The sequence below is a fragment of the Zophobas morio genome, unplaced genomic scaffold, assembly GCF_036711695.1.
Source record: "Zophobas morio isolate AGI-343-1 ecotype UQ-CSIRO unplaced genomic scaffold, CSIRO_AGI_Zmor_V1 ptg000014l, whole genome shotgun sequence".
In the NCBI taxonomy this organism is placed as follows: Eukaryota; Metazoa; Arthropoda; class Insecta; order Coleoptera; family Tenebrionidae; genus Zophobas; species Zophobas morio.
The window spans coordinates 24,417,040-24,431,612 of record NW_026972119.1 but is presented as its reverse complement, the minus strand read 5'-3'; the positions used below and the strand labels follow the sequence as shown (position 1 = coordinate 24,431,612).

At 31.3% G+C, this 14,573-nt stretch overlaps 1 protein-coding gene across 1 annotated transcript; it reads right to left on the bottom strand.

Moving 5' to 3' along the window:
- Positions 1-7,709: 7,709 nt before the first annotated feature.
- On the bottom strand, positions 7,710-8,778 carry LOC135129057 (uncharacterized). The gene is made up of 3 exons (XM_064056138.1): positions 8,639-8,778; positions 8,145-8,518; positions 7,710-8,076 (listed from the first exon to the last, which is right to left on the bottom strand). Exons 1-3 carry the CDS (start codon positions 8,687-8,689, stop codon positions 7,890-7,892), a joined length of 612 nt encoding a protein of 203 aa, XP_063912208.1. The 5' UTR covers positions 8,690-8,778; the 3' UTR covers positions 7,710-7,889.
- Between the last annotated feature and the right edge of the window lie 5,795 nt (positions 8,779-14,573).

Genomic DNA, 14,573 nt, shown 5'->3' with positions numbered 1-14,573 from the left:
GTACCTACTCTTTCGAAAATGTTGTTCCGTGACCATCAAAACGCTATATTTTCGCAATCAGCAAGTCGAGATCTACGTTCATGAATTTTTTCAGAATTTTTTGACAACTTTTTTAAAAATGAAATTTTTTTCAATGATCCCCCTGCTTCAAATTTCGACCAAATTTTGACATTTTCGAAACTTACCTAAATATATTTTCTTATAGATTTCGAGCTCTAGAACTCACTTCCGGTCTCGTTTCTTTGATAACTGCAAACGTTTTTCCGGAATCGACCGTTGAAATATCGAAATCTTTTTGTCTTTCTATGAAGTGGGAGTGGAAACTAGTAGAATCTAGGATGTGCAAAAAGTAAAAAAAGCGCTAATCCTAAATTTTTTGTTTTACTATTATTTGCTACTGGAACTATAAAAATGCTTTATATCAGTGGACGATAGAAATGTTCGAAGAAACGAAGCCGAAAATGATATCTGGATGTGTAAATCTATAAGAAAATGGCTAAGTAATTTTCGAAAATGATTGGAAAAATGTAGAAAATGTCAAAATCAGTCATATAAAATGCTAGCCCCGCCCACCCGCCCTTATTTTCTTGGAAGATATGCCATCTGCTAAAAACAGTCTTATCTTATTAAGTACTAGCCCCGCCCACCCCCAGTCTTGTCATTCTAAAGACTAATTTTATTTCTGCATATGATATAATTGCCAAATATTTCAGTGACTTGAACCTATTTGAACTGGACGAATTTAAAATATGACAATGAATGTTGACGTAATTCATAAAACAACGAATGAAACCTAGCTTTGTTTAACAGAAGAAGTAAGCAATATAAAACAGAAACAAGCAATTTATTTAAAAATGCAACATGTAACAAACAGATATATCCATTAACATACAGCAGCAATAAATTTTTATCTCCTTGTTGCCACATTAATATCCTCTTACATTACAATTTCAATTAGTTTTCGTTAAAACATTAGCTCATACAATTTCTATAAATAACTAAAAATTACACTTTTTCAAAATCCATGAACACCTCTCTTTACAACAAACTTCACGTGACAGCACTATGTTTCGAGCTAAATTTCTGCGTTATTAGAAAGACTCCAGTAAATTTTTAAACTGTCAACAGCTGTCAACGAAAATTTAATAATCTGTATGCTTGACAGTACATACACAGTCACTTGGTATTTTCACACGGACGTGCTCAGGTTTTTTGGTATCTTGATCTAGTCCCAATAATGTAACAGTACTCCATCTTTGTTCACATTTGGCATGTGGATAAGTCCCAAAACCTGACAAGCTCGTGCAGTAGTTCTTGAAATACGACTTTCTGTTAAAAAAATATTTTGATATACAAGCTGCACTCATCTCACCATTTATCACTAACTTTTCAATGACACAAATTTGCAGTAACCACTCACCTGCATATTATGCCCTTTACGACTTGTTTATATTTATCTTCGTTAACAATGGGTTTACGTTTATGGTTGGTAGTTAACACTGCGGTAGGAACAAAGGTCACTTCTTCTGCCCAACATAAATTTTGGTAGCTAAGTGGCTCTCTTCCATCAGACGACTGTGGTTCTATACGTATTTGATGAGTCGGTTTCACCAGTGCTTCGTAGACAATTTCATTCGTAAAAAAAGAGTGCAGATCTGGATAAAGATCAAGAATTTTTTTTACTGAACCCTCTTGACTAGCGTCAAGTCGTGTTTTGTTGCATATGTTGTATTCGAAGGAACATTCGGTGTTTATCAAGTCCATTTTCGGTGTTTTGACGGTTCTAGGCCGGCCACTAGATGAAGTTAGCTGGAATAAAGAAAGAACGTTTTTACTGAATAATATAATGTGAGTTAAAGTTGAATACAATAAGGGATTAATTTTCTCACCACGGGCGCTAACAACAGGATTAACGTTAGAAGTACTGTGTCGTTCATATCGAATGATTATAACACTAAGTTGGAGAAACACTAAATAGAATATTGCAATATTGTACAACTGATTATAATATTCATAAGGCTGCAGAGCAGGATCTAATGCATTCACAGAAATAATAATAATAACAATAATAATAATGATATTTATTTTCTACAGGTGTTATCACCCAATTACAGAAAGTATTAATTCCCATATTAAAACCTACCTTTTACACAAATAAACTAAAAGAATTAAATTCCACAAACCTCAAAAATTTTTTGTTTTATAACATTAACGTAATTTTCCCATTTCTCTTTTTTTAATTTTTGATTTTTCGATTTTGGGCTATTTTGATTTTCCGATCTTTGATGCTCCGATTTTCAATGGGGGATGTTTCGATTTTTTGATTTTTCAATTTTTCGACTCTTCATCTCTCGGATTTTAAAATTTTTCTCATTTTTAATATATCAATTTTTGGCATTTCTAGCTTTTCGATTTTTGGATTTTTTGATTTTTTCGACTTTTCTATTACTCGATTTTTCGACTTTCCGACTTTTCGACTATTATATTTGTTGCTTTTTCAATATTTTAATTTTCTCATTTCTCGAGTTGCAGATTTTTCGATGTTTCAGTTTTTGGACTTCTCAATTTCTCGGTTTTCGATTTTCAGATTTTCAGTTCTTCAATTTTTCTTCGATTTTTCAATTTTTCGATTATTTTACTATTATTTTTTAATTTAAATTTTTCATTTTTTCAAATTTTAATTTTTCGATTTTCGTTATTTCGATTTCTCCATTTTTAGATTTCTAGATTTTTCAATTTTTCAATTTCTCGACTTTCGATTTCCCGATCTTTTAATGCTTCGATTTTCAAATGTTAGATTTTCTTTTTTTCCAATTTTTTGATTTTTTGATTTTTCAATCTTCGGTTTTCTTAATTTTTTTTACATTTCAGTTTTGAGATATTTCATTTCTCGATTTTTCAGTTTTTCTATTCTTCAATTATTCGACTTTTTTAGGGTTTTTCGATTTTTCGATTTTACGAATTTTTCGCTGTTTAAGTTTTTGACACTTCAATTTTGAAAATGTTTCATTTCCGGATTTTTCAACATTTTCGACATTTTAATTTTAGGTTGTGTGTCGATTTCTTGGTCTTCCGATATTTCGATTTCTTGATTTTTCGGTTTCTGGATTTTTGGACCTTTCGGCTTTTGAATTTTCAATTTTTCGATTTTCGGTTTTTTGGTATCGGAATTTTCAATTTGTTTCCTTTTCTATTTCTCAATCTTTCAGTTTTTACATGCTTCAGTTTTAGATTTTTTAATTTTTTCCCTGTTCGATATTTCGATATTCAAATTTTCAATTTATTTATTTTTCGATTTTCAATTTTTCCATTCTTCGATTTTTCGATTTCCCAATTATTTTTCTTTCCGATTTTTTGGTTTCTCGGGTTCTCAATTTTTCAATATTCGATTTTTTGACTTTCCGAAAGATTTTATTGTTTCGAATTTTCCATATTCCAATTCTTCGATTTTTTCATTTTTCAATTTTTCGATCTTACGGTTGCAAATTTTTCGAATTTTGAATATTTGAATTTTTTTGGCATTTCTAACTATTCAATTTTTGGACTTTTTGATTTTTCGATTTCTCTATTACTCGAATTTTTTGACTTCCTGACTTTTCGACTATTACATTTTTTGGTTTTTCGAAATTTTAATTTTCCCATTTATCGAGGTTCCGACTTTTCGATGGTTCGATTTTTCGACATCTCCATTTCTCGGTTTTCGATTTTCAAATTTTCAATTCTTTTCTTCCGATTTTTTGGTTTCTCGGGTTCTCGATTTTTCAATTATTCGATTGTTTTATTTATTTTTTTTCAATTTAAATTTTTCATTTATTCAAATTTTAATTCTTCGATTTTTCGATTTTGGGCTAATTCAATTTCTCCATTTTTAGATTTCCCGACTTCTGGGTTTTTCAATGGTTAAAATTTTTCGTTTTCTCGATTTATTTAAGTTTTCCTACCCTTTTGGAAATTTTTTCATTTCTGGATTTTCCAATATTTTCGATATTCAATTTTAGGCTGTAGGTTTTTCGATTTCTTGGTCTTCTGATATTTCGATTTCTGGATTTCTCGGCTTGTCGATTTTTGGACTTTTCGGCTTTTTAGTTTTCGAAATTTCGAACTTTCGATTTTTCGATTTTCGAATTTTCTAAATTCAATTTTTCGATTCTAAAGTTCACAATTTTTGAACTTTGGATATTTCGATTTTTCGAAAATTCAGTTTTCAAATTTTAAATTTTTCTATTTTTCGATTTCCCATTTTTCCATATTCAAATTTTCAATTTTTTTATTTTTCGATTTTCAATTATTCCATTCTTCGATTTTTCGATTTCCCAGTTATTTTTCTCTCCGATTTTTTGGTTTCTGGGGTTCTCGATTTTTCAATGTTCGATTTTTTGACTTTCCGAAAGATTTTATTATTGTTTCGAATTTTTCATATTCCAATTCTTCGATTTTTTCATTTTTCAATTTTTCGATCTTACAGTTTTCAAATTTTTCGATTTTTCAATATTTGAAACTTTTTGGCATTTCTAACGCTTCAATTTTTAAATTTTCAGATTTCTTCGACTTCTCGATGTTTTGATGCTTCGATTTCCAAATGGTGCATGTTTCGATTTTTTGATGTCTCAGTTTTTCGATTTTCCGATTTTCCAAAATTTTGATGTTTCGATTTTTCAATTTTTTGATTTTTTAAATTTAAATTTTTCGATTTCCCGGTTTCTCTTTTTTTAGTCTTTCAGTTTTTCGATTTTTAAATTTTTCGCTTTTTTAAATATTTTTTCGATTTTTCAATTTTACCAATTTTTTTACTGTTTGATATTTCAATTTTTCGATTTATCTTTTCACGGCTTCTTGATTTTTCAATATTTTCGACGTTTTAATTTTAGGGTGTCGGTTTGTCGATTTCTTGGACTTCTCATATTTCGATTTCTCGATTTCTCAGTTTTTCGACTTTTCGGCTTTTCAATTTTCGAAATTCGAATTTTCGATTTTTCAGTATTCGAATTTTCTAAATTCAATTTTTCGATTTTAGAGTTTTCGATTTTTCAACTTTGGATATTTCGATTTTTTGAAAATTCAGTTTTCAAATTGTTCATTTTTCCATTTTTCGATTTTTTGGTATTGGAATTTTCAATCTGTTTCCCTTTCGATTTCTCGATTTTTTCAATTTTTCCATTCTTCACTTTTTAGGTTCTTAAATTTTTTCCATTTTCGATTTTTTTATTTTTCGATTTCCAATTTTTCCATTCTTCGATTTTTCGATCTCCTAAGATTTTTTGGTTTCTCAAGTTCTCGATTTTTCAATTTTTCCGATTTTTCGATATTCCAATTTTTGGATTTTTTTCATTTTTCAATTTTTATATTTTTCGATCTTTCGGTTTTAAAATTTTTCGATTTTTCACTAGTACTTCTAACTATTCGATTTTTGGATTTTTTGTTTTTTCGACTTCTCTTTTCCTCGATTTTTCTACTTTTTGACTTTTCGACTGTTACATTTTTTCAATTTTTCGATTTCTCGACTTTCGATTTCCCGATCTTTTAATGCTTCGATTTTTAAATGTTAGATTTTCCTTTTTTCCAATTTTTTGATGTTTCGATTTTTCAATCTTCCGATTTCCCAATTTTTCTACATTTCAGTTTTGGGATATTTCCGATTTTCCGATTTCTCTTTTTTTGGTTTTCCAGTTTTTCGATTTTTCATTTTTTTTTAATCTTATTTTTTCGATTTTTCGATTTTACGAATTTTTTGCTGTTTGATATTTTAATTTTTAAATTTCTCGGTTTTTCAATGTTCAAAATTTCTCGTTTTTTATTACTTCAATTTTGAAAATTTTTCCATTTCTGGATTTTTCAACATTTTCGTCATTTTACATTTAGGTTGGTCTGTTTGTCGATTTCTTGGTTTTCTGATATTTAGATTTCTTGATTTTTTTCGATTTTTCGATTTTTCGATTTTCGGTTTTTTGGTATTGGAATTTTCAATTTGTTTCTCTTTCTATCTCTCAGTTTTTCCATTCTTTAGTTTTAGATTTTTTAATTTTACCCTTTTCGATATTCAAATTTTCAATTTTTATTTTTCGATTTTCAATTTTTCCATTCTTCGATTTTTCGATTTCCCAATTATTTTTCTTTCCGATTTTTTTGTTTATCGGGTTCTAGATTTTTCAATTTTCAATGTTTTGACCTTCTGGAAGATTTTATTATTGTTTCGCATTTTCCATATTCCAATTCTTCGATTTTTTCATTTTTCAATTTTTCGATCTTACGGTTTTCAAATTTTTCGATTTTTCAGTATTTGAATAAATTTGGCATTTCTAACTATTCAATTTTTGGATTTTTTGATTTTTTGATTTTTCTATTACTCGAAATTTTTTACTTCCTGACTTTTCGACTATTACATTTTTTGATTTTTCAATATTTTAATTTTTCCATTTCTCGAGTTCCCGATTTTTCGACGTTTTGGTTTTTAGACTTCTCGATTCCTCGGTTTTCAGATTTTCAGTTCTTCAATTTTTCTTCGTTATTTAACTTTTCGATATTTTATTATTATTTTTTTTATTTAAGTTTTTCATTTTTTCGATTTTAGGCTATTTCGATTTTTCCATTTTTAGATTTCAATTATTCGACTTCCAGATTTTCGATTTCTCGATCTTTTGATGCTTCGATTTTTTGAGTTCTCGGTTTTTGGATTTTCCGATTTTCCAATTTTTTGATGTTTCAATTTTTCAATCTTTCGATTTCCCAATTTTTCTACATTTCAGTTTTGGGATATTCCAATTTCTTGATTTTTCTCCCAACTTCTGGGTTATTCAAAATTTAAAATTTTTGGATTTCCAGATTTTTTAAGTTTTTCAACACTTCAATTTCGGAAATATTTTTATTTCTGGACTTTTAAATATTTTCTATATTTTCATTTTAGGTTTTCGGTTTGTCGATTTCTTGGTCTTCTGATGTTTCAATTTCTTGATTTCTCGGTTTTTCGATTTTTCGGCATTCCAGTTTTCGAAATTTCGAATTTTCGATTTTGCGATTTTAGAGTTTACGATTTTTTCATATTTCGGCTTTGGATATTTCGTTTTTTCTATATTTCGGTTTTTGGATTGTTCGATTTTTCGAAATTTCAATTTTCAAATTTTTTAATTTTCGATTTTGGGCTATTTCGATTTCTCGGTTTTTTTTGGTATTTCAATTTTTCGATTTTTCAATTTTACGAATTTCTTACTGTTTCAATTTTTCGATTTATCCATTTCCCGACTTCTCGATTTTCAATGTTTAAAATTTTCGGATTTCTCGATTTTTAAAGCTTTTCAACACTTCAATTTCGGAAATATTTTCATTTCTGGATTTTTCAATATTTTCAGTATTTTAATTTTAGGTTTTCGGTTTGTTGATTTCTTGGTCTTTTGATGTTTCGATTTCTTGATTCCTCGGTTTTTCAATTTTTCGATTTTTCGGCTGTTCAATTTTCAAATTTTCGATATTCGAATTTTTAAAGTCGATTTTTCAGTTTTAGAGTTTTCGATTTTTCATCTTTGGATCATCGTTGTTTTTTATATTGCAATTCTTGAATTTTTTTTTTTTTTCGGACGAAACCGAGCTAAGTTTAACAGGAGAAAGAAACAATGTAAAACAAATTCAAGCAATTTATTGACAAAAAAATAATAGCATAAAAAAATTAAATTACGTTAGAATCTTAATTAGTTTCACTTAAAATTTTAAAGCATACGATTACAATAAATTAGTAAAAATGATACGTTTTTTGTCTGAAGCACACAAAACGTAAAATCTATTCACATTTTGAAAATCCATCAACACTTCAATTGGCAGAATACTGGAAGGACGCTTGGGGATTTTTAAAATGTGAACAGAACACTTAAATCCAGTCCCTAATAGTTGTCAACGAAAATTTAATTTTCTTTATTTATCACAGTACATACACAATCACTTGGTATATTCACCCGAACGTACTCAGGTTGTTGGGAGTCTTCATCTATCGACAACAATGTAATAGTACTCCACCTCTGTACACATTTGGCCTGCCGGTAAGTACCATAACCTGACAAACTCGTGCAGTGGTTCTTGTGTGACGATTTTCTATAATAATAAAAAAAAAACAGTACTTAAAGTAATTGTTAACGTAATAAATTTGTGGTACTACTCACCTGCATATTTTGACCTTTATAATCTGCTTATATTTATCTTGGTTAACAATAGGTTTAAGTTTATAATCGACGGTTAACACAGCGGAAGGAACGTACGTCACATCTTCAGCCCAACATAAACTTTCGTACTGGTCTGACGTACCTATACTTCTGAGGCCATCATCAGGACTTTTCTCGAGCGTTTCGTACACAGTTCCATTCGTAAAAAAAGAATGCAGAGCTGGATGAAGATCAACAATGCTCTTCAACTTTGTTTCTTGACTATCATCGAGTTGGGTTTTATTGCAGATGTTGTATCTGAAGGAGCAGTCGACGTCCACCAGGTCAATTTTTTGGGTTTCGACACTTTTGTACCTGCCACTGGATGACGCTAGCTGGAATGAAGACGAAACGTGTGAAAATGTGACTAAAGATAAGTGGAAGGAAGTGAATCCTTGTATCAAAATTGTGGTTTCTTTGTGTATATAACACTGGATGATTAATAATTTCCTCACCGTGGGTACTAACAGCTGCAGGATTAACGTCAAGAGTACCGTGGAATTCATGTCAACACTGGATTGAAGAGAAGAAACACCGAAAGAATATTATTACGCAATGTTGTAAAATTGATTGTAAGAGAGGAGTTTAAGCATCAATTTCGCATCAGGAACTGAACGTATTGGGAGAATTTTTAAAACGGGAGGCGAATCGGATGACGTGGTGCATCCGTAAATTTCCCGAGATGTTGGAAGGCGGTGTAAAATGTAAATCTACCGCTACACCACAAAACACGCGCCGAAAATCCAATCATGGTTAAAATTAATCATTCTGTAAGTGCACAACTACTAAAGAAAAAAAAATTGAAATTTTACCAGATTAAAATAATTTTCTCAGAAAAAAAATTTATTAGTACCCTGTGACGTTAAAAACTAGCAATTGTGTAAACGAACCCTGATTGGAAGGTAAAATCCCATTGGGGTCAAACAGATTTTTTTCTGGGTTTTCCAATTTGTAATTTGTTTAATTCTTAATATTTCCATGACGTACATCCACGAAAAGTGGGGGAAATTGGTACAAAATTGGTCTAAAGAATTTATATAGTACCACAGGTCGTGCGGAGTTCTGGGACTGCGTGGGAAAATTTGATGTGGTGGGGCTAGTAGAGACATGGGCGACAAAGGAAAAGAAAAAGGGGAGTAATGAAAAAACGGACTAATGAAGAAAGTAATACAGCTGGATAACAATCTATCGGAAAAAATAATCGTGTATAGCAAGAAAATGGAGGGAACCAAGATAAACATAGAAAATAAAACAAAAGAAAAAGGAGATGAAAAGATACTTATAGGAAGGGGGTTTAACGTAAAACTGGGCGATAAGGGGACAAGAATAATAGATAAAGAAAAGGGGGAGAAAAGAGGATCAAAAGACAAAGCAAATAACAAAGAAGGGAAAATATTGTGGAAGATAATAGAAGAAATGGGATGGGAAATTTTGATTGGAATCGAGGAAGGAGATGAAGAAGGAGAACGGACGTACGTAGAAGCTAGGGGAGAATCAATTATAGACAACGGAATTGTCAACGAAGAGGCGTGGGAAGAAATAGAGAGTTTCAAAGTGGGGGAAAGGGTAGAATCAGACCACATGCCACTAGAAATAAAAATCAAAGGAAAAGAGCAAGAGTACGAAAAACAAGACAGAAGAAACGAAAGAAAAAAAATAGGAACAAGAATATGGGATGAAGAGGGAATTCAAAGACAGAAGTAGACTAGAAAAAAGAAATTCTAAGTAAAAGAAGAAAGTACTTAAAAGAAAAAGAGAATTATAGGAGAAAATGTGGAGAAAGAAAAATAGAAAAACGAGAAGAAGAAAAGAAGACAATAAAGTCCCTGAAAACAGAAGAAGAAGTATGGAGATAATTATATAAACAAGGAACGGAGAAGGAAGACTGAAGTCAGTAGGAAAATCAAAATACATGAATGGAAAAGACACTTTTTGGAATTATTGGGAGGTTGTGAGGAAAAATGCTGCAAAATAAATAAAGGAACCACAACGGCGGAAGAAATGTGGAGAGGTTCGGAAATAACAGAAGATGAAATAGGATGACAGATTGAAAGACTGAAAAGAGAAAAAGCACCTGGAGGGGATGGATAAGGGATTTTCCAGAATTAAAATTAGAAAACAACAAAATATTCTGCAGAGCTTGTGTGAAAACCGTAAGCCCACTATTTTTTTTTTATCTATTTTCCTTTGTTAATCCTGTATATGTACGTTGTTTTAGATTCAAAGTGATAAAAAATATAACGTGACGCAACATGTCAGAACGACTCTTCATGTAGAAAGGAAGAAAATGTTTCAAGTTTCTAAAATTAAACAGCAGACCATACATGAATCTGTTGCATCTACTTCCACAAAAGATGAGCAGTTTCAGTTTAATTTCGATTTATGTAAAATGATGATCCAGTCCGATGTACCTTTAAAAAAATTGGAGAAAGGCCCTCTTCAAGAATTCCTTGAAAAACACTGCAATCGACATATTCCGGTTGAAAGTACTCTCAGAAAAAATTATGTAGGCCCAGTGTTTCAGCAAGTTTACAACAAAATTAAACATCGCATTGGAGATAATTATTTATGGTTCGCTGTCGATGAAACAACCGATAGTTGTGGAAGATACGTGGCAAGTTTAATTGTTGGAATCTTAAATGAAAATTTCCCTAGTCGAGGGTATGTAGTAAGTTTGAAAATGTTAGATAAAACAAATGGCAATACGATTACCAAATTTGTAAATGACAGTCTTACGTCACTATTTTTGCCAAATAAAATTTTATTGATAATCTCGGATGCAGCTCGTTATATGTTGAAAGCAGGGAATAATCTAAAAATATTGTACCAAAATTTAATTCACTCTACTTGCATTGTCCACGGTTTAAACAGAGTGGCTGAAGGAATACGTTTGCAGTTTCCTACTGTTAATAAATTAGTGGCAAATGGTAAAAAGATTTTTGTTAAAGCCCCACTAAGAGTGCAACATTTTAAGGAAAAATTTCCAAACATACCATTGCCCCCAGAGCCGATTATAACGAAGGAGGGAACATGGTTACAGGCCACATTTTATTATGACAAATATATCGAAGAATTTGAGGAAGTAGTTACGGAGTTTAACGAAGATTCTTCTCAATCGATTAAAGATTGCATAAATATTTTGGAAAACAAAGATTTGCGACAAGATCTAGCTTTTCTAAGAAGCAATTATCAATTCGTATGTGAGGTAATAGAAAAGTTAGGAAAACCCAACATGTTGTTGGTAGATGCCATAAACTTAGTGAAAGAATTTAAACAAGAAGGAAACGCAGTAAGGGGTGATATTGGTACTAGAATATCTCAAAAACTTGACGAAGTGTTAAATAAAAATGCAGGTTTCGGTGTTCTTTCCGACGTTGCTCGTGTTTTACAAGGCCAGAAGGTGGAAAATTTGGAGTTAGATTCAACATTCGTTGCAAAATTCAAATTTGCGCCAACAACGAGTGTGGATGTTGAACGCACATTCTCCAATTTTAAACACATTTTAAATGATCGGCGAAAAAATTTTACAGTGGAGAACTTGGAACATATTACAATCATAAATTGTTTTAAAGAAAACTGAAGTACGTGTGTAAAATATAAAGTCTAGGATTATTGTAATAATATTTTATCCAAAGTTCTAAGAAGTGTTCTTTGATTTGTAATATGATTATGTTTTTAATGCTTTTTTGCTTAAAATAAAACTTTTTTACTGAAAATGTTGTGCTTATTTAAGCGCTTATTCTTAATTTTTGTGCTTATAAATCCGCTCTCTAGGAATGAGACAGGGATGCCCACTCAGCCCAGCATTGTTTGCAGTTTATGGATGAAATGTTCAGAAAAGCACAGACAGGAGGGGTGGTAGTGGGCAAAGAGAAAGTGTGGTCGTTGGCGTACGCAGATGATTTGGTGAATGTGGCAAATAAAAGAAAAGAAATGAAAACAATGATTAAAAGTTTCGAGAAGTAGGTACGTACAAAAAAAGGAACTGGAAGTGAATGTGGAAAAAACAAAAATGGTAGTGTTTGGGAAGAAAGTAAGAAAGGAGAAGGAAAACTGGGAATGGAGAGGGAAGAATATTGAACAAATTCCAGTATCCAAGTACATCAAAGAGCAATAACTCAGATAGAGCACATATTCAAGAAATGGTCCGAAAAGCGGACAAAGTGATAGGAATAGTATGGGGAATAGGAGAGAGAAAATTTGGATATGATTATAAGAGAAGAATGATGATGTTTGATAGTTTGATCAAAAGTGTATTTATGTAAGGAGCTGAGATTTGGGGATGGAGGGAATATGACGAAATAGAGAGAGTGCAAGAAAAATACTTAAAAAAATGGACATGGGATTGGAAAAGTATACGCCGGGGTGTATAGTGAGAGAAGAAACAAAAAGGGAGAAAATGAGAGTGGAAGCGGGTAAAAGGCCGGTTGGATTTGAAGAGAAGTTTAGTGAGAGAGGTGATTGTAAAATAATGCAAGAATGTTGGAAAGAAATAAGAAAGGAAGGGAGAAAACATGTTTGGAACGAAAGAGACAAGTATTATGAAGGAAAGGAATATGCATGTGAAAAAATAGAGAGAATGAGAGAAATGGGAAGGATGAGTATGAAAAAGAACTGAGTGTAAGAGATAAGGATATAGATAAGCAAGAACGCAGATCGAGAATATCGTAGTCTAGATATAATGCAGAGGATAGAAAAATAGTAAAGGATGAAGTACCAAAGTACACAGAGAGAGAAGAATTGCTAAACGAGGATGGAAGTGGACTGGACTGGACGAAAGAAGTACGGAAGATAAGGGAACTAAGGCAAGGGGTGGGCAAGCAGAAAGAATAGAACGATTATTAAGACCCACCACTAACCCGAAAATGACCGGCATTCAGGCAAGACTTCTATCATTACGGGTACTAAGACCAAGTAATGATATGCATTGATTAGATTAACAAAGCAACTTTCGAGATTCTAGAATTACAGCATACAAATTAGTGTGCTATTATTCTCTAATCTCACCCCATCCCCAAAAGTCTAGCGTACCTACCGATCATTTATCCGCGCATCACTTGGAAAGTGACCTACACTACTCTGACCTACTGGTGCTAATCTAATCTGACTGACTGTTCGAGAAACTTACGAACAATATGACATGTTCCTAACAAAACAGCTTTTTGAATTTTGACAATTACACTGGTCAACAAAATTCAATTTTTTCTCTCTAACTTTGACATAATTGTAATGTTTTCGTTTAATTTGTCTCTGTGTTTGTAACAAAGGGCATAAACCTTAAAACTTAGCTCAATTAAAAAGAAAAATGCATATTTGATGTTAAAAACAAAAAATCAGGTAAAACAATTTAATTTTTGTATCTTTAATGGCAAAAAGTTATGTATTAACAAAACCACAACTATAATTAAGAAAAAACAACGATTGTAGTTTAAAAAACGAAAAAAACAAAAGAAACAGCTAAGACCGACGTTTTTTCGGTTGCCTCCTATAGATTTCATTGGTGATCTCTTGCTTGATGGTTCCGCAGTATTCTGCGAGCATTTAGGTGTTCCATCGATTTTGGTAACGTTTTTCTATCGACAAAATGCCCAGATGGAAGCGTTCTCCATGTCCATCACTCACGTCGTCATAATTTTTGGGAAAAAAAATCAAGATCCGAATACATAAAATGCACTTTTAAGAATATGTTAATTTTAAATTTTTTATATGATGATAACATGTTTTCTACTTACTAAACGTAGTTTTCTTATTGTTTTCCAAGAAGTTTGTAGCAATTTGATCACAAAAAAATACACCTTATAGAAAGTTTCCTATTACTTAATAGTACGATTTTTGTATTTTTCAAAGGATAATATTTTAAGATTACTTTTAAATAAGAGCTAAGTTTTGGTTTAGCCGTTTATAATATCATTTAAAATTGTTAATTAAATTATAATTGGCTGCTATAATAAAAGTTAGAGCTTCATCATTCAAATGCAAAGACTTTAAATTCTCAACTAACGAATTTGGGACTACACCTACATTAGAGATAACTAAGGGTAGAATTGAATTTTTTTTAAGATTCAACATGGATTTCATTTTTGTCGATAATTGTAGATATTTTGAAATCTTGGTGTGATATGTTTGAATAATGTTGTTTGTGTTAGGAATAACAATGTCAATGAGAATGGCTTCGTTCGTGTGTTTTTTGATAAGTATGATGTCTGGTCTGTTAGCTGTAATGTTTAAGTTTCTAAGTATTGTGCTATCCCAGTATAATTTGTTTTTGTTATTTTCAAGGAACGGAGATGGAGTGTAAGTGTAATAGGGTGTCGTATCTTCGATTAAGTTCATAAGTGTTGCTAATTCTTTGTGAATGATTTTGGCGGCGTTGTCGTGTCTAGCTTTGTA

Coding starts and splice junctions, on each gene's coding strand:
- LOC135129057 (XM_064056138.1), bottom strand. CDS start 8,689: ATGAATTCCACGGTACTCTTGACGTTAATCCTGCAGCTGTTAGTACCC. Junction 8,519..8,638: donor TGCAGCTGTTAGTACCCACG/GTGAGGAAATTA, acceptor TCTTCATTCCAG/CTAGCGTCATCCAGTGGCAG. Junction 8,077..8,144: donor ATAAAGGTCAAAATATGCAG/GTGAGTAGTACC, acceptor TTATTATTATAG/AAAATCGTCACACAAGAACC.